The sequence below is a fragment of the Mandrillus leucophaeus genome, unplaced genomic scaffold, assembly GCF_000951045.1.
Source record: "Mandrillus leucophaeus isolate KB7577 unplaced genomic scaffold, Mleu.le_1.0 Scaffold32, whole genome shotgun sequence".
Taxonomy (NCBI): domain Eukaryota; kingdom Metazoa; phylum Chordata; class Mammalia; order Primates; family Cercopithecidae; genus Mandrillus; species Mandrillus leucophaeus.
In genome coordinates, this window is record NW_012103365.1 from 3,665,923 (window position 1) to 3,685,088 (window position 19,166).

The following is a 19,166-nucleotide window of genomic DNA, read 5'->3' on the forward strand; positions in this document are numbered from 1 at the left end:
TTTTATTTTGTTTTTGGTTTTGGTTTTTTTTGAGACAGAGTCTCACTCTGTCACCCAGGCTGAAGTGCAGTGGCACAATCTTAGCTCACTGAAACCTCCACCTCCTGGGTTCGAGGAATTCTCCTGTCTCAGCCACCCTAGTAGCTGGGATTACAGGCGTGTGCCACCACACTTTTTGTATTTTTGGTAGAGACAAGGTTTCGCTACGTTGGCTAGGCTGGTCTCAAACTCCTGGCCTCAAGTGATCCGCCCAACCCAGCCTCCCAAAGTGCTAGGATTACAGGCATGAGCCACCACACTCAGCAATGTCATATTGTTATTGTCACATATGTATAAAAATATGTCTTGATAAAAAAAAAACAAGAAATTAGTAGCAGTTATTACCTACTGGGAGCAATGGAAATTAGGCAGGAGGAGGATAATGGTGGACGGAAGACTTCATAGTATACTGGTTTACACTTTTTCATATCCTAATGTAAATTAATTACATATATAAAACTTAAATAATTTTGTAAACAGTGACAGGCTGAGTGTGGTGGCTCGCACCTACAATCCCAGCACTTTGGGAGGCTGAGGTGGGAGGATTGCTTGGAGCCAAGAATTTGAGACCAGCCTGGACAACAGGGCTAGATCTAGTCTCTAAGTAAAAAAAAAAACAACCAAAACTTTATTTTATTTATTTTTTTTTTGAGATGGAGTCTTGCTTGCACTGTAGCCCAGTCTGGAGTCCAGTGGCGCAATCTCAGCTCACTGCAATCTCCATCTCTGGGTTCAAGCGATTCTCCTGCCTCAGCCTCCTGAGTAGCTGGGACTACAGGTGCACGCCACCACGCTCAGCTAATATTTTTCTATTTTTTAATAGAGATGGGGTTTCGTCATGTTGATCAGCCTGGTTTTGAACTCCTGACCTCAAGTGATCCTCCCCCCTCAGCCTCACAAAGTGCTAGGATTACAGACGTGAGCCACTGCACCCGCCCAAACAAAAACTTTTTAAGTGACAGATTAAGCAATTAGGTATGTATTTCCAATCTTCAAATATCAATATACATAGGAATTATATATATGAACATTTATAGCTGGAAAATACATATGTAGAGAGAGAGTTTTTTTTTAATGTAATGACTTCTGTTTTTGGCATCAAGGTACACAAATTAATGTGAAGGGCCTCCCATTTATGATAAAAACTTGGAAATGCTAGTTAGGAGTAATGAACATCCTTTTAGAATAACTGGGAAAGCAATAAAGTAAATTCCTTGATTCCCCTCAACCCCACCATACACACACACACACAAAGACAGAAAGAAGAAAATGAAGCAGAAAGAAAGAAAAAGTCAGAAAGCTAAGCATCAATGGAAGCTGGGGATGACCTGGGGCAGGTTTGTGAAAGTCTTGGTGACCAAGGTGTTTGAAGCTTTGGGGCCTGGTAAGGAGAAACAAGTATACATGTATCATGCATAAAGATAAGATTCCTGAAGAACTGTACTCTAAACGAAAGAACAGATTAGAACAAATGCACTTAGCATCACATGGAAATGATAGGGAAGTACATCTGTTTTGGAATGGGCTTTAGGTCTGAGAAACATTGGCCGGGAGATTTCACAAACATAGACCTGCTTTCATGAGGGTTTGAAGTTTAAATTTACTGACATGTGGTCCCAGAAACCCCCAACTGATTTAAGTTTAATTAAAAATGGACGTGGACTGGTAATACTCTCTGGGAAGCCTCATTTCCAATCCCTGATAGCCCCACAGATAAAGCCCCTTTTAAAATGACTTCACAATAATTACAAAACACATAAGGAAATAATCCACCATAAACAAACTCCTACCACTCTCACAGAAAATTTCAGAAAACAGAATTAACAGAAATTATCAAATAAGTATATTTAAAATGATTTACAAGAAACACTAAAAAAGAATAATGTAGTATCAAAAAGGGCAGATTTGAATAATTAGAACTTCAGAAATGACAAATATAGTCAATGAAATTAAAAACTCAATGTTATTTGAGTAGCAGACCAGACACAGCTAAAGAGAAAAACAGTGAAACCGAACATAGATATGAGGAAATTACCCCCAAGGTAAGCATAAAGAGAGAAGGAGGCAGAAAATATTTCCATAAGATTTTACCATTTGAAGTACTGACAAGTGTGGAAGTTGAGAGAAGAGACATCAGCCCATGATGACTTCCCAAACCTCTACCCAAATTTGTGTGCAATAGACAAGAGCTAGGTTAGACCACATATTAAGAAGACTGCTGGGTAAATGACACTGACAAAGCTACAACTCTTTGGACCACAAATAAGCCAATGTGACATTATTTTACTAGAAGCATGTATCTGAATATCATCTTTTAAACATAAAAACTTTTTAAAACAAAGGCATAACTTAGTTTAGTTTTAATTTCTACCCACTATATTATTTTTATATTTTTATTATATTTCTACCACTATATTATTTTAAACAAGTCATTTAACTACAGTTAACTGATCAAGGTTTGCTACTTTGAAAAGCAAAGTATGTCATGACCTAAATGAACTAAAATATAACAGTCTTAACATTAGCATGAAATAAAAAAAAACAATTTTTCTAAAACAATGAAAAATAAGAGCAGGAAAAATCTAAGTCAATGCAGACTTAGACTCTAGAGACTCCCCAAAGACCTATTCCTTTACCATCTCAAATAATTTACCACCTCAAATAACATTCAGAATGAACATCTATCTACACAGGTGGATGCAGAAAGAATGAGATCACGTGACCATCTAATTTATCTATAATTTAGGAGATAAAAAGCTCTATTTCTCCCAAATTACAAACCAATTGTTCAAGCGACATTTTAAAAGTAATCCTTATCTTCTCCAAGGATATATGAGCCACTAGCTGTACATTAAATCCTACATTATAGCATTCATTCCAGAAAACCGATATATTTCACTGATCTATTTTAATGCTTCTTATACAGTTTTACTTCTTTTCTTTGTTTTTCTTATGCATTTTTAATTGCTGTAACTTCATTACATGTTTTGCTATGGTTTTCTTTCCTTTTCTCTGACTTCATCTTTAAGTAAGCTTAGACATCTTGTCAAGTTTTTAAAAATATCCTATTTGAATTTAAAATGTTTATTCTGATCATAAAATAATAGAGTCTTAGACAGTAAGAAAGAAAACAATAAAACCTACCTTTAAAATCATTCAAAATATTCTGATAGAAATTATTTAAAATATCAAATAACTTACATTTGAACTTTCATCCTTCATTTGCAAAAACCGAAAAGAAAGATGCAAGTACACATTTATCAAGGAATTCTCATACCTTGCACTGTTCTACTTTATTTCCAGCTTCATCCATCTCTTCCTTTAGAGTATCTATTTTTGATGGAAGCCCCTGAAAGTTGGTTCCTGAGGATTTGTGAGCTTGGTTCCACCTGCAAAACAATGGGGTCGCCAGCATTTGAGAACCAGCTGTGTATACTCAACAGCTGGATGTAGGACCTAGTGGAGATAGATCCTTCCTCAAAACTGATTCTACCTGGAAGGGGTATCACTGCCCAGGATGCCAACTTCTCTTGAGCTTATCCTCTAAGAACAGAAGCAGGCAAAAGGAGACTTTAGCTTCCCACCACGACAGGAGTCTCGTAGTGCCAGGAGTAGTGGTTTGCTTTGAGCATAACCAACCACATCTTGTTGCACACAAACTCCACTACTGGAGAAAAATCCATGGAATCCCTTTCTTGTGGTGGCCAATCAAGGAATCCTTGCCACTGGAGGAGAGCAAGGTGGTCTCCTTGCTCTCTTGCTTTGAGCTGAAATGTTCCCTGTGCCACTGGGAATCCGCTCCTGCTTCTGAGAACTTCTCGTGGCTCTTTCTACTACCATACTATCATCTGCGACCTATGATTACTTTCAGCAAGTAAAAGCCAGAACTTCAATAGTGTAGCTATCAGGCTGGGTGCAGTGGCTCACGCCTGTAATCCCAACACTTCGGGAGGCTAAGGTGGGAGGATCACTTGAGCTGGATCAGTTTGAGACCAGACTGGACAACACAGCAAGACTCCATGTCCACAAACAACAATAACAATAATAATGTAGGCATCAATCAATAGCAATGAAAGCACTAAAAAGAAAAAAAAAAAGACACTATAGTAATAATAGGGGATAAGTGGGAAATAATCATATAAAACAATTTTTGATTTTCAAATGTGCTTTGATCCTCTGAAAATGGGTATGTCTGGTGTTGTGGAAAGCTCTATCACTTTAAATGTAAACACAGATGTTATAAAATGCAGCATGAAAACCCATGTTAGCTACTTACTAAACTTTCTAGACTGCTGCAGTGCCCCAAAATGCCATGTTCTGCCCACTTCGTGTTCCTGACGTGACACACTCCTCCACTGAAAGGCTTCGGCAAGCCCACCAAAGCAAAACTGGAGATGCTATGTTGTGAAAGGAGCATAGACTTCAGGGTCTCATATGTCCAAGTCTGGAGCTCAGCTTTACCTTAACTAATTATGTGACCTAGTTAGTGACTTAGCCTCTATGCATCTCAGTTGCCTCATCTACAAAACTCACAAACACTGTCTGCCTTGCGGAATTGTCATGAGGAGGAAAGGCGAGAAAAATGTGTGTGCACGCATATGATGTCTGGCATATAATGGATTTCTACTTAATTATTACCACCTTTTGTCCAGGGAAAAGCAAGAGGAATGAGAAAAAGTAGAAATGTTCAATTGTTTTAGCTTCTCCAACACCTACTGTGATTAAGTGAACAAGACCGTGAATGCAAGATCAAGAATCAGTATTAAAATCACCTATGGGATACACGCACTCGAGGTGCAAAATTCCTGTCAGATAAACATCTGTAATACTGCTCAACCAACTCTAGTGAGGGAGCATTTGCTGCCTTGTTTAATTAATCATTAGAACATTCTTCTGTCTCTTGAGCAAAAATGTATCGCAGGGTGACCTGCACTCCCAGCTACACAGGATTCCAATCACACGTACAGGCCAGGCATGGTGACTCACACCTGTAATCCCAACAGTGCGGGAGGTCAAGGAGAGAGGTTTACTTGCAGCCAGGAGTTTGAGACCAGCCTGGGCAACATACCGAGACTTCGTCTCTACTAAAAATAAAAAGCTGGGGCTGGGTGCAGTGGCTCACGCCTGTAATTCCAGCACTTTGGGAGGCCAAGGCAGACAGATCACCTGAGATCAGGAGTTCGAGACCAGCCTGGCCAACATGATGAAACCCTCTCTCTACTAAAAATACAAAAATTAGCCAGGTGTGGTGGCGCATGCCTGTAATCCCAGCTACTAAGGAGACTGAGGCAGGAGAATCGCTTGAACCCGGCATCTTGGTTGCAGTGAGCCAAGATTGTGCCACTGTACTCCAGCCTAGGTGACAGACAGAGACTCCATCTTAAAAAAAAAAAAAACAGTAGCTGGGTGTGGTGGTGTGCAGCTGCTCGAGAGGCTGAGGCAGGAGGATCCCCTGAGCCCAGGAGTTTGAGGCTGCAGTGAGCTATGATCACACCACTGCACTCCAGCCCAGGTGACAGAGAACATCACATGTACACATGACCAGGAGACAGTGGACTTTGCTGTCAGAATCCTAACACTGCAATTTATGCTCTTGAAGGCACAAAGCAAGTCATATAGATAATACATGCAGGTCCCTCCCTTATCTGCAAAACGAGTCTCCTCTCAAAAGTAGGGAATGTTACACTAACCTCTACCCTGTTCCCTCCAAGTCACATGGAAAGGCCTATGCATTTAGAGTCTAGCACAAAGTCTGGTGCACACTGAGCACCCAACTGATATCAGTTGAAAACACAGATGAACAAATGAACATGGATTGGTGGGAGAATCAAATGGGCCGACATACGATGAAAGTAGCTCGATCCCCGGCATGTGGCAAGTGTCAGGTAAGTCACTTGATAATTGCACTAGCAGAGTCTTCACCACGTGTGAATTCCTAAATACACCTTTTCTCATCTCAACATTTCTTAAATCAGAACTCATCTTCACAACTGACTTGTACATTTAATAAACTGGTGTTTACTTTCTCCAAATCACCTGATATTAAATCAGTGATGCACCTAATACTCAACCACTTCTTAGAAACAAGGAAATGCAGCCCTTTTATTACAGCCATAAATCTGTAATAGAAGCATCAGACACAGAAGAACTCAATAAATGATAGCTCTATCACCACACATCTGTCAAACAGAAATAATCATATCTGCTTCACAGGACTGCAATGAGGATGAAAAGAGCTGACAAAGCTGGGGTCAGCCAAGCCACCTGCTTTTGTAAATAAAGTTTTATTGTAACACAGCCATACCCATTCATGTATGCCTTGCTCATAGCTGCCCTTATGCTACAACAGCAGAGTTAAGCAGTTATAACAGGGAGCAACTGGGTTGCAGCACCAGAAAGATTTACTATCCAGCCTTTTACAGAAGAGGCTGTCAAACCTTGTGATAAAGCAGGAAATAGGACTGAGGCTAGTGGTGCCAGTTTCCCTATTCCCAACTGTCACATGCCTGAGAAGAAAGCCATGTAAGACAGTGACAGAAACTCCACTGAAGGCCAGGTATCAAGGCTCACGGCTGTAATCCCAGGGCTTTGGGAGGCCAAGGTGGGAGGATCACTTGAGGCCAGAAGTTCAAGACTAGCCTGGGCAACACAGCTAGACACCACTCCACAAAAAATTTTAAAAAGTAGCTGGGCGCTGTGGCATGTGCCTGTAGTCCCAGCTACTTGGGATGTCGTGGCAGGAGGATCACTTGAACCTGGGAGTTTGAGGCGGCAGTAAGCTATGATCGCACCAGTCTGGTGCAACAGAGCGAGACCTTGTCTCAAAAAAAAAAAAAAAAAAAGGAAAGAAAAAAGCCAAAAAACTCCATCAAGGACAGGGCAGAGGGAGCAGTCCTGCCCTGAATCATGACAGACTCCTCGCTGACATCAGTCCCCACATCAACAGCGTTGATTTGGCTACACTGGTTTACATGAGTTCCTGCCATGTGAGTGCCTCCTTTCTTGGTACTGAAGGTATTACAGGTACACAGGGTTTGTGACACAGCGGGACCCTCATGAGCTGTCAGGGCCACAGATGTGTTTATTCCTACACTCTTAAGAGTTGGGCTCTCAGAACTGCCACCGTTCCCTCTGCCGTTAAATATACTCACTTCATTTTCCTTAGATGATTTCCTTTCACTGCTCACTAAGAACAGGATGTTCTAAGGACAACCCCACTGCCACGCTTGGGAGAACGAGGCCTACAGGGAGTGCTGGCAGGCTGGCACCCAGTCTGGGGGTCAAATGCACGAATTGGTGACCACTTCTATTGTGGTCTTCCTTTCCCCGGTGGTGGGAATGGGACACGATGCTGCACTGCTGGCTCAAGCCGTGTGTTACCTGGCTCTGACGGAATCCCAGTCTAACACCAATTTTGCAAGCTGTTTCCTCTGTTTCTGGATGTTGGGAATCTCCACCTAAAAGGAAGAACACACCAAATGGGATGCACTTCAGGGCTTTTAGGTTAACCATTTTACAGGACAGTATTTACAAACGTTTTTTCTCTAAAGCAAAGGATTTTGTACCTTCGATTGACTCCCCTTATTTCCAAAAAGAAGTGTACGTTAAAGCCAGCAACGACTGTTAAAATTTTAACATTCACTGTCCAGCCCACACCACTCTTGGCTCTTCCGTGCTGCACGGTGAAGCACCCACCTCGGCTATGCCGTACAGAGGGTCCACGATCTCCTTCTCAACAAAGACTTCGTGCTGGGAGAGCTCAAGAGCCAGCTGATTCTCAGCATCTCCACACGTCTCCAGCATCTTCCTTTAAAAACAAGACACCCCAACAAAGAGCATGTGCTCATGAAATCAGGCACTGGATTACTGTGTGGATGCAGTGCTGCTTGCCATGTGACAGGAACGCATTAGGATGCTACCTAACACAGCCTTTAAAATATTATAAATTTAGGGTGTTGCCTAAAACATGAGTCCACAGATATGTGCTTTAAAATAAAAATGACTGTCTCAGGCATGCACTTTGTGTGTGGGGGTGGCAGAGGGATGTGTGAACAGTGAGATAACAAATTACTCAAGAATTAGATTCTCAAGTCAGGTGAAAACCAAGTGTTCACAAAATACTCTGAAAATCTTTTAAATTAGACATTAAGGTCATTACATGTTATCTTATGTCTCTGAGGCCGGCCTTGGCCAGGCTCCCTTTCTGCTATGCAGATGAGCTAGCCGGCTAATACTTAAGGGCCCTGTTACATGAATATCATGTTTCCTTGTAGTGTTCTTGCGAACATGCAGCTGATATCATACAAAGTACATGTGCAGTGATATAACTCCGCAGTCTCTATCCCTCCCTCCCTCTCCTTTCCTTCCTGTCTTCCCCTGCAAGTTCTCTGTGGGATTCTTTTGACACCAGAAATGTGGCACTGGTGTGGGGTGGCCATGGGGTCGTAGTCAGGAACATGCTTTCTGGTGCCAAGCTGCCCAAGTCTGAATACAGGCTTTGCTCTTCTCCCGCTGTGTAGTCTCAGGCAATTTCCCTGCCCTCTCTGTCAGTATCCTCGTCTGTAAAATGGGAGTGATGTTGTGTGTTAACATGGTTCTAAGTGCTGATATGACCTACCTCCTAGGTTGTTTTGAGGATTAAATGAGCTATTACTTGGAAAACACTTATAACCATGCTAGCACGCACTATCACTCTGGTGTGATGAGGATGGCCATAGAATGAGGAAGCACCAACAGGAAAAACTTCCAGGCTGGAGGGAAGGAGGATGCTGGCAGGTGGGCACAGGCCATGCTCCTCCCAGGGCCCCCAAACATGGCAGCAGACAGGAGAAAGAAATGGTGAAGAGTGGGAGGAAACTACTCTCCAAAGGACAGCGAGAGAACTGCACATGCTGAGAAACGGACTGAAAAGTCTGAAAGCCTCATCCCGCTGGGAAGCAGGGCTTACTTCACAGCCAGAGGGAGCACACAGGGCTAGAGGATACCAGCCTCACGGCAGGAGCAGACAGAAGGAAGGGTATACCTTCCCTCCTACAATAAAAACTGCTTTGTTCTTACTTATATTTTAAAATTATTTACAGAATACATGCCAATTGTAAAAAAAAAAATTCAATAATTCAGAACATACACTCTTTTTAGATAACTACCATGGATGTTTTGGTGACCACGTGTAAAGGATGTGACTCTAAGAACTGAAAGGGTCTGGTCTGAGTTTCTAAATCTGAGCTAACACCTGGAACACAGAAGGGACCAGGTTCTTTCTGTCCAAGATTAGGAGAATAGGCATTGATCCTATCAGTTGCTTTTTTGTTAATGGCCCTTTCTGCCATCCAACTCCAGCCTGACACCTACTAAAAGAAAGATTCTCCAGCAACCCAGCAGCCTTGACCCCACTTTCTCCCAAGGAGTCTGAGCCGGTCTCCTAGCAGATGAGCCATGCCATCAATGCTCACAGTTCCTCTCACAGGTCCTACACACACCACTTGGCTCAGCCACTTCTACCAACCTACATGGCGCTTGGCACTCTGAAGGCAGCAACTCTTACCCCAGGAGAGAGTCTTCCAGCTGAGTTGATGCTTCTTGCATATTCTGAGCGAGAGCTGTCAGAGGCAGTTTTTTCTGGAAGACAGAAGACAGTGTGTGTTTTTTCTCATTATTATTTGATACCCATTCTCAGAACATTCTTTTTCAGAAGATCATTCATTAATTTCTCCTTCCAGGCAAATTACACAGGTGGGAGACAGCCTGTCTGGGTTCAGGTTCTGGTCTCACAGGTATTAGTTGTATGATGATCTCTCTGTTTCAGTTTGGGGCTATCTGTTGACTAAAGAAAATATATCAAGTACCTAACACATTGTAAGTATTCAGTAAATGTTAGCTGTTATTATTATCGCTATTGCTGTTCTTCTGCTTATTATTATTTTTGTTTGCTTTTTTGAGACAGGGTCTCAGTCTGTCGCCCAGGCTGCAACGCAGTGGCATGATCCTCCACCTTCCAGGTTCAAGCAACTATCCTGCCTTAGCCACCGAAGTAGGTGGGATTACAGGCCTGCATCACCATGCCCAGCTAATTTTTGTATTTTTGGTAGAGATGGGGTATCTTGACCAGCTGATCTCGAACTCCTGAGCTCAAGCGATCTGCGTGCCTCAGCCTCCCAAAGTGTTGGGATTACAGGTGTGAACCACCACACCCAGCCTGTTTCTATTATTATTAATGAATCAAAGCACACTATGTTCAAGGCACTAGGGACATGAGAGAGAAATAGACCTTGTTCTCTAAATGGTTATCCTGATAGGTAAATACAATAAAGTGCTCAATTTCAAAAGCTTTTGCCACAACACTCATTCTTAAACTGGCTTTTTTTTTTTGAGGCAGAGTCTTGCTCTGTCACCCAGGATACAGCGTAGTGGGGCAATCTTGGCTCGTGGCAACCTCTGCCTCCCAGGTTCAAGTGATTCTCGTGCCTCAGCCTCCCATGCTGTGATTACAGGCGTGCACCACCACACCCAGCTAATTTTTGTACTTTTAGTAGAAACAGAGTTTTGCCATGTTGGCCAGGCTGGTCTCAAACTCTTCACCTCAAGTGATCTGTCCTCCTCGGCCTCCCAAAATGCTGGGATTGCAGGCGTGAACCACCGCACCCATTCTAAACTGGCTCTTAATTTGGCTATCATTCTAAAATGCAGCTTTACTTAAATACTAAAAACTTCTAGCTAAATATCCAAACAGTTTTTGAATACAAAGCCACTCATTTTCCTACGAGAGATTTGTTTTTCAGCTGGCAATGACCACAAAATCACTTGATCTAATGTTCTAATCGTACAGTCAAGGAACCCGAAGCCGAAGGAGGTTAAGTGGTCTGGCCAGGCACCCCAGAGAGAGGCAGGAGTCAGACCTGAGTGCTGATGGCCCCGGCCTCTGTTCAGTGTCTTCCCTACGGGTCAATGGCTTATCTCAGAAGAGGCCTGGCAAGTACAAGTGGGCTGGTTATAACGTCATAATCTGCTAACAAGAAATGCTTTCAATTCTGCAGCAACCCAAGTAATTTCACCTGCCCAGTAGAAAGGACATTCGTGTTAAAAACACAGGGTCCACCCCTGGCATGTCACCTGACTCTTCTGCCTCCAAAGGGCTCCATCTGATACAATCGCATATGTACTGGCTTGTACTGGACAGACTATCTCTGCAAGGCTATACAACAAGCTACTAAGAGCAGTGGTTCTGGAGGAGGGAACTGGGTGCCTGGGGAAATGGGCTGGGAGGCACTTCACTGTAAGTTCTTTTGTATATTCTGAATTTTGACCATATAAATGTAGAACCTATTCAAAACGGTAAACTGAAATTTAAAAACAAACAAAGGCATTTACCCATTTCCCCTCTCCCCAAATTATTGATTTTTTCATTTTAATTTTTTATAGAGACAAGGTCTCACCATGTTGCTCAGGCTGGTCTCAAACTCCTGGTCTCAAGCAATCCTCCCACCTCGGCTTCCCACAAAATTATTTTCAAATAAATAAATAATGGGCTCCATCTGTGCTACGAGGAGACTATTCCCAGCTGCCCCAGCTCTGGACAAGGAAGATATGAGAATAATAGGGGATAACTCCTACCTTCTGGTTATGCTGCCTTTCTAAAGGAAGTTAAATACCTACTAAAGATCAATGCAATAATTAAAACAAATATACTGTGCAACTCTGGAACTTTAGGAGTCTGTGGGAAAAAAATAATAGAGAAGTCTATTTTGACAAGTATCACTCAAGATGGCAGCTGTAAATAGTTTTGTGGTTTCCCCAACCTGACCCCAAAGCCACAACAATCTTGTTTCCTATGTACATAAACAAGGAAACTCTGCTTAACATATGGGTTCATTAATCAAGTATCAATACCGAACTCCTCCACAGGGAGGGCTCTGTGCTTCCTAGAGGTGAAGAGCTTTCTATCTTCAGGGATGAATTAATTAATTAATTAATTAATTATTGAGACAGGGTCTGGCACTGTTGCCCAGGCTGGAGGCCAGTGATGCGATCTCAGCTCACTGCAACCTCCACTTCTGGGACTCAAGTCATCCTCCCACCTCAGCCTCCTGAGTACCTGGGACTACAGGCATGTGCCATCATGTATGGCTAATTTTTTATTTTTTAGAGAGATGGGGTTGTGCCATGTTGCATAGGCTGGTATTGAACTCCTGAGCTCAAGCAATCCGCCTGCCTTGGCCTCCCAAAGTGCTGGGATTACAGGAGTGCAGCACCGTGCCTGTCCAGGGATGAATTTTAAAAGCTCTAAAGACTTAATTTGTAAAACGCATGCCAATCGCACAAAAAGAAATATTCTCTAATCTAATAGTCTACCCTATGTGACCCATGAGAGTTGTACCATGTCAATGGTGGCTGGACTGAGAAGGTCACCTGCCCCATGTCTCTTTCCTTCCATTCTTGCCTCTTCCCATGCAGGGAGCATGAGAGGTCTTTGGGAGGCTCCTCCTGTGTTTTCCAGAGCCCTGGAGACTGCTACAATTTTCTCCATATCAGTCTTCTCTCACCATTGTTGTGGTAACTCCTCTTCCCAAGTGCAAAGTGTAGGCATCCTCAGAACCTTGTCTTTGGTACTTTCATTTGACGTTGGAAAAGGAAAGCTAAAGCATTGTTTCAGAAATGAGGACCAAGCACTTTTGCCCCAGGGGCCTGGAATATTCCCACCACCTGCCACTAATTTCCCTCCTTTATAGGGCAGACACCACCTCCTCCAGGAAGCCTCACTTGACTACCTCCCTCTTCCTCTGGTACCCATCCTGGGCCCCCCATAACACCCTGTGCATGTTTTATTGAGTATCTTGTTTTATAGTGATCCATTTGTATGCATCTCCCCCACAAGACCATGAAAACTTACATTTCATTCATTTTATATCTCCAGCACTTGTACACAGTAGGTGATTGATAAATATTTGTTTCTACTGAATATATGTGACATTTGGACTGTGTCTCAAGGAAGACAACAGGAACTAGATAGAACTGTGAGGGACAGTGACATATTTGGGGACTGGTGAGTGTTATGTGGCTGACACAGAGTGTGAATGGGAGGAAGTAGGAGACAGTGAAGCTGATAAGGAGAAATGGAATCAGCTAAGAAAGGGCTTAAGCCATCTAAAGAGCGTGGACTTTATCCCAGGCAATGGGAACCAGCCAGCGTCCCTCAGAAGAGGCACTTCTAGCATTAAGATACTTCCTGTGTGGAACTATTTCACCAGGCATTACAAAACATTTAGCATCTTGGCCAGGCACGGAAGCTCACGCCTGTAATCCCAGCACTTTGGGAAGCTGAGGAGGAAGGATCACTTGAGGTCAGGAGTTGGAAACCAGCCTGGTTAACATGGTGAAATCCTGTCTCTACTAAAAATACAAAAATTAGCCAGGCTTGGTGGCATGCACCTATAGTCCCAGCCACTCAGGAGGCTGAGGCAGGAGAATCATTTGAACCGGGTGGTGGAGGTTGCAGTGAGCCGGAATCGCGCCACTGCACACCAGCCTGGGCGACAGAGCAAGATTCCGCCTCAAAAACAAACAAACAAAAAAAGTTCAGCATCCTGGTTCAGCCTCCAAACGTCAGTGGTGTCTGCCAGTCCCTTTGATGATCGAAACTGTCTCTACACATTTCCATATGCCCCCAGGGGTGTAATTCTGGTCCCTGTTAAGAACCACTAAGCCAAGATTCTTTTTTTTAGGCAGGAGGATGATAAGACTGATTTGTATTTCAGGAAATTGACTCTGGTGATTGGGTTGAAGACAGACTGGAAAGGAAATTATAGACAGGAAATGTAGCTCAGGAGGTGACTACAACAGCCCAGGTGAGAGGGAGTCAGGTCTTACATTAAGGCCAAGGTGGTAGAGATGGAGTGGAGGTGAGCCATTTAAAATATTCACAGAGAGAAATCAAAGGACTTGCTAATCAGGCAGTTATGGGGTTTGGAGGATAAAATAAAAGCGAGGCCCAGCACAGTAGCTCATGCCTGTAATCCCAACACTTTGGGAGGCCAAGGCGGGAGAATTGTTTGAGCCTAGGAATTCAAGACCAGCTTGGGCAACAGATAAGACCTCATCTCTACTATGAAAAAAACAAAAAAACAAAAAAACAAACACAATTAGCCAGGCTTAGTGGCACGAGCCTGTAGTCCCAGCTACTTAAAGGTTGAGGTGGGAGGATGGCTTGAGCCCAGGAGGTTGATGTTGCAGTGGGCCAGGATCATGCCACTACGCTCCAGCACGGACAACAGAGTGAGACCTTGTCTTGAAAAAAATAAAAATAAAAAAATAAAAAATAACAGGGAATATAAGAAAGCCCCCCAGTTTCCAGCCTGCATAAAAGGGTGGATGGAATTCAGAGAGTCAACACAGAAGAAAGAACTGATCATGCATGCTAGAATACAGACATCTAAGAGAGTAAGTTTTTTGCTTGGTTGAAAATGGCTTAGAAGTCACTGGCATAAACACATCAGTTAGAAGCCATAAGAACAGAGGAGGTGACCCAGAGAATATGACTTGGAGAATAAGGAAGAGAAGCAGAGAACCTAAGGAAACAATGTGAAAAGGGTGAGCAGAGCAGAAGAAGGCAAGACAAGGACAACGAGCTGCAGGAAGCAGAACCAGTAGGCCGGGTCTGGTTCTGAGGGACGGAGCTTTGCGGCAAGTGTGGAAGCATAGGTGTATGCAAACTTCCATTCCTGTGACAGACATGATTGCAGAATCCTCACTGTTGTGCAAGAGTGGAATACCCCTGCTGCCACGGTGCCCCATAAAAGTCTGTAGGAAACATAAAAGGGTCACACAGATCATCTGCATACTATTAACAGTGCTCACTTTCGAGACACCTGGTGACAATATAGCAAATCATAGCTTCCTTGTGTGTCACCGAAACTGTCACTTCAATGTTGCATGGGCTCTATCTAAGGTTTACTGCACGCTCACAAGCTGGGAACTTGTAAAAGCAAGGGATGGAACTCCCTCGTGAACAAAGGTTGCTGTGCTCCACTGGCTCTACCTAGGAACTGAATGCTCTGAACAAGTGGACCCTGAACAGACACTGGAGGGGTCTCCTAGAGTCCATCCCTCTTCCTCTCTATACTAGTATCCTGATTCTTCTCAGGGATCTACACTGGCCTTGATAAAGCCTATGAGCTGGAGGTAAGACCATAGCCCATGCTCTAGGCCTGGGCCCAACGACCTTAAACCAATCAGCACATCCCATCTCCTCACCCCCTCTCCATGGCAACTAGGGTGGAACAGAACAGTCAAAAATGGGGACTGCAACTCCATACAAATCAATGCAATGGAAAGCGCTTTCAATCTGCCAAGAGTTTGGAAAAAGCAGCTTTCTCACTCCATCAAGAAAAACTACTGGGGCCAGGTATGGGTGGCTCACGCCTGTAATTCCAGCACTTTGGAAGGCCGAGGTCGGAGGACTGCTTGAGGCCAGGAGTTCTACATCAGCCTGGGTAACAAAGCGAGATCCCAATCTCTACGAAAAAGTTCAAAAAATTAGCCAGGCATGGTGGTGTGTACTGTGGTCTCAGCTGCTTGGGAGACTGAAGCGGGAGGATCTCTTGAGCCCAGGAGTTTGAGGCTGCAGTGAGCTATAACTGTACTACCGCACTAGAGCCTGGGTCATGGAGTGAGACCCCATCAGGAAAGAAAAGAGGAGAAGGGAAGGGAAAGGGGAAAGGGGAAGGGAAGCAAAAAGAAAAGATAAGAAAAAAAGAAAGAAAAAGAGGCAGGAGGGGAGAGGAGGGGAACTACTGGGAAAGAGGCTCTCCCACTGGCCACACTCAAGGAACAAGTAGCCATAGCAGCTGCCAGTAGCCAACTTGCCATCATGAGGGTGCCTGTTCAGGGACAAAGCAGACCTGAGGGCAGAGGAGAGAGGAGGAAGGAAACTGGGTTTTTCATCACATTACTGAAATGTTACATGAAGCCTGACCTCAAGTCCATCCCAACCTCTGGACTTTTCAGTTAGCAAACCAATACATTACTTCTACTCCAACGTCAATTTAAGACAGGCTTTCCGCTTTCTGTCAGCAGAAGATGCATAACCGACACAGCCATTCTCTTATCAATGACACATGATTGCGGAGCCTTCAAAAGCACCTGGAGAAGATTCCGTGTAAGGAGTGCTTCCAGCCCAGCGATGTCTTAAACACAAAAGAATGCTACGGTCATGCAGCCGTCACGAGCGTGCTTGGTGATAGAAGTCACCAAAGGCCAATCCACTGATGCCACTTAGGACAACCAACTAATCCCGGGGTTGAAAAGCCTCAGAGAGACGCAGGAACTCTGGGTCTGAGTCACATCTGATACTCACGTGTCTCTTCTCGGCATCGGTGCCATGCTGGCCCTGGAAACATGCCACCAAGCGCTTATGGGAATGGTGGCATACTGACCGCACCGTGTCCAGGCGTCGCTCAATCTGACAAGGCAGAGACAAAACAGAACAAATTCATCCTCTTCCTTTTGTGGTGTCTGCATGCTGGTAGGAAAAGCACGGCTGAATCTATGTGCAGGGAAAAGGGATGATCTTGGCTGCACCTTGCTGTCGCACTGAGTGGTGCCAGTCAGCTTACACACTACAGCACCAGAAAAGCACCAGGTCAGACCAGGCAGAGATGCGAATGAATGATCCAGGCCCAGACCCACTGACAAGTGGAAAAAAACACAGGGATGCCAAAGAGCTCTCTCCAGCTCATGGCAACAGAGCCTTCCACACAATGTACATCAGACAGAAGAAGCAAAATAAATGTTCCACAATTTAACTGTAAGATCTGTGTTTTCAAAATTTTTCCTTATTGGGTTTGGGTGGGTGTGTGTGTGCGTGTGCGTGTGCATGCGTGTGTGTGTGTGTGTTTTAAATAAACCTCTAAAGCAGAATGGGCAGTCAGCTTAGGGAACCCACGCATCATAAGCAGCTTCCCAAAATACTATTGCTAGAATATGGCTGTTTATGGCCAAGAGAGCTGCTTTTTACAGGAAGGAATGCCAAAAATGTGTATTCTGATGACTCATGAAGAATGAGAGCAGGCCCTTTGGGAGGCTTTCTATTTTAAAGATAAATCAACAAATTCAAAACAGAACATATTTTGACCCCAAACCATTTTACGCACTGAGATGGCTTGTGCCTCTTTCTCAAAAGAGCAGCGTTTCTTCAGATCCAAGCCCATAGCCCAGGACTCAGGGTTGGTGGGCAAGGGGACATTTAGGAGCAGATTCCACATTACCTTCCCCAAATCTTGCAATGGTCAGATTTTCAAACATTAGAAAACTAATGCACATTCACTTGCCACCAGAGAAAAGCAAAATGAACAAAGCAAAAAATGAGCAAAGTAATTCCGTAATTTAATTTCGATTCCAATTTCCACTAGAATGTAAACTCCACGAGGACAGAAGCCTTGATCTGTTTTGTTCATTGATTTCTCCCAGTGCCTTATCTTTCACAGAAACAGAAGGTGCTCATTTAATATCTGTTGAGAAGACCCATGTCTATTGAGTCCCTATGCAAGGTATTCAAGAAACAACAGCAAATAAATGCTGGTTCCGCCCTGCTGGGACGCACAGCCCCCTGGGGAAATGCCACACAACTGCTCTAACAGAGATGGGAAAAAAGAGGCAGGAGAACACAGGGCAAATCAAGGGATGTTTCATGTCAGAAACAGTGTCTGTGGCTTGCACTGGTGGTAATAACAACAACAGATCACTAATACCTAGCACTTACCACATGCCAGGCTCCGTTCCCAGTGCTGTTCCTGCTTAACTCATTAAACCCTCCTAACAACCTGTGAGGTGGATACAGCCTTTCCCTCAGTTTAGAGAAGTGGAAACTGAGGCACAGGAAAGTTCAGTAAATCCCTGAAGCCACAAAGCTAACCAGGGGCAGACCTGAGACTCAAACCCAGGTAGCTGGGTTTCAGATCCCCTTTTCATCATCATGCAACCAAACTGATTTTCTTTCCTGCTCAAAATCACACTAATTAATTTTATTCTGCTTCTGGTTAAAAAAAAAAAAAAAAAAAGCCCACAAGCCTCAATTCTCACACAGGAATTTTTTTCCATTCTTTAAACAGATCATTTAAAGGAGACTATATTTTGTTACCTGTAATAGATCTTCACTGAGGACTTCTGTTTTCTCAGCTCTGTGGGAAAAATTAAAAGTTCAGAGTCAGAAATCCAAAAATGAAAGGCAACTCCTAAAATGTCTTAATTATTAGCCTGGAGTTTAAAGCAAAACAGGCAGAAATGAATTTAGAAGGGTTGGCGGGGGCATTTTACCCATTTTTACATCAGACAGCAATTTAAGCAAAACCAAAGAAAAATAACTAAACAAACTTTGTGGGGAACAGCAGCCCAAAATAAGAACAAACGATCCTGAATAGTGCTTCCCCAACTTGAGCAGGTACAGAATCACCAAACACAGGAGGCGCTGACATAAAATGCCATTTCCCAGGTCCCTCTGGAGATTCTATTCTGATTCAATAGACCCTGCATTTTTAACAGCCAATCCTTGCTCAGAATTCCAGCGCAGGAGGTCTCTAGACAAGGCTTTGAGAAAACACTGTCCTACAGAAGCTTAAACTTCAGTTCACAACCAGAAATGTTACGCAAAGATACAAGTCTAGACCATCACACACAGTAACAATTAGTTCCTCCTTCAAATTCCCTCTCTATCCTTACTTTTAAAAGAAACAAAGTATTTCCACAACTTTCTCTGTTATGCTTTGAACTACTACTAATTTCATCGACCATTCCATTAAACCAACACGGTGGCCAGCAATCAGAAGAGGCATTCCAAGCTGGTGGAGTCTCAATTGTCAGACCATAATAATTTTTATTTTTATGTTATTATTATTATTTTTTGAGACAGTCTCACTCTGTTGCCCAGACTGGACTGCAGTGGTGTGATCTCGGCTCACTGCAACCTCCACCTCCCAGATTCAAGCGATTCTCGTGCCTCGGCCTCCCAAGTAGCTGGAGTTACAGGCGCATACCACTTTGCCCAGCTAATTTTTGTATTTTTAGAAGAGACGTGGTTTCGCCATGTTGGCCAGGCTGGTCCTGAACTCCTGACCTCAAGTAATCTGCCCGCCTTGGCT

The 19,166-nt window shown here is 43.6% G+C and overlaps 1 protein-coding gene across 1 annotated transcript in view; it reads right to left on the minus strand.

The window, feature by feature from the left end:
* Positions 1-18,206, minus strand: part of ARHGAP17 (Rho GTPase activating protein 17) — a 68,056-nt gene extending 49,850 nt beyond the window's left edge. Inside the window, 6 exon segments of the mRNA XM_011987965.1 lie at positions 3,317-3,428; positions 7,420-7,496; positions 7,735-7,846; positions 9,584-9,657; positions 16,388-16,492; positions 18,170-18,206. Of these exon segments, the coding sequence (XP_011843355.1) occupies positions 3,317-3,428; positions 7,420-7,496; positions 7,735-7,846; positions 9,584-9,624 (342 nt within the window). The 5' untranslated portion in view covers positions 9,625-9,657; positions 16,388-16,492; positions 18,170-18,206.
* Between the last annotated feature and the right edge of the window lie 960 nt (positions 18,207-19,166).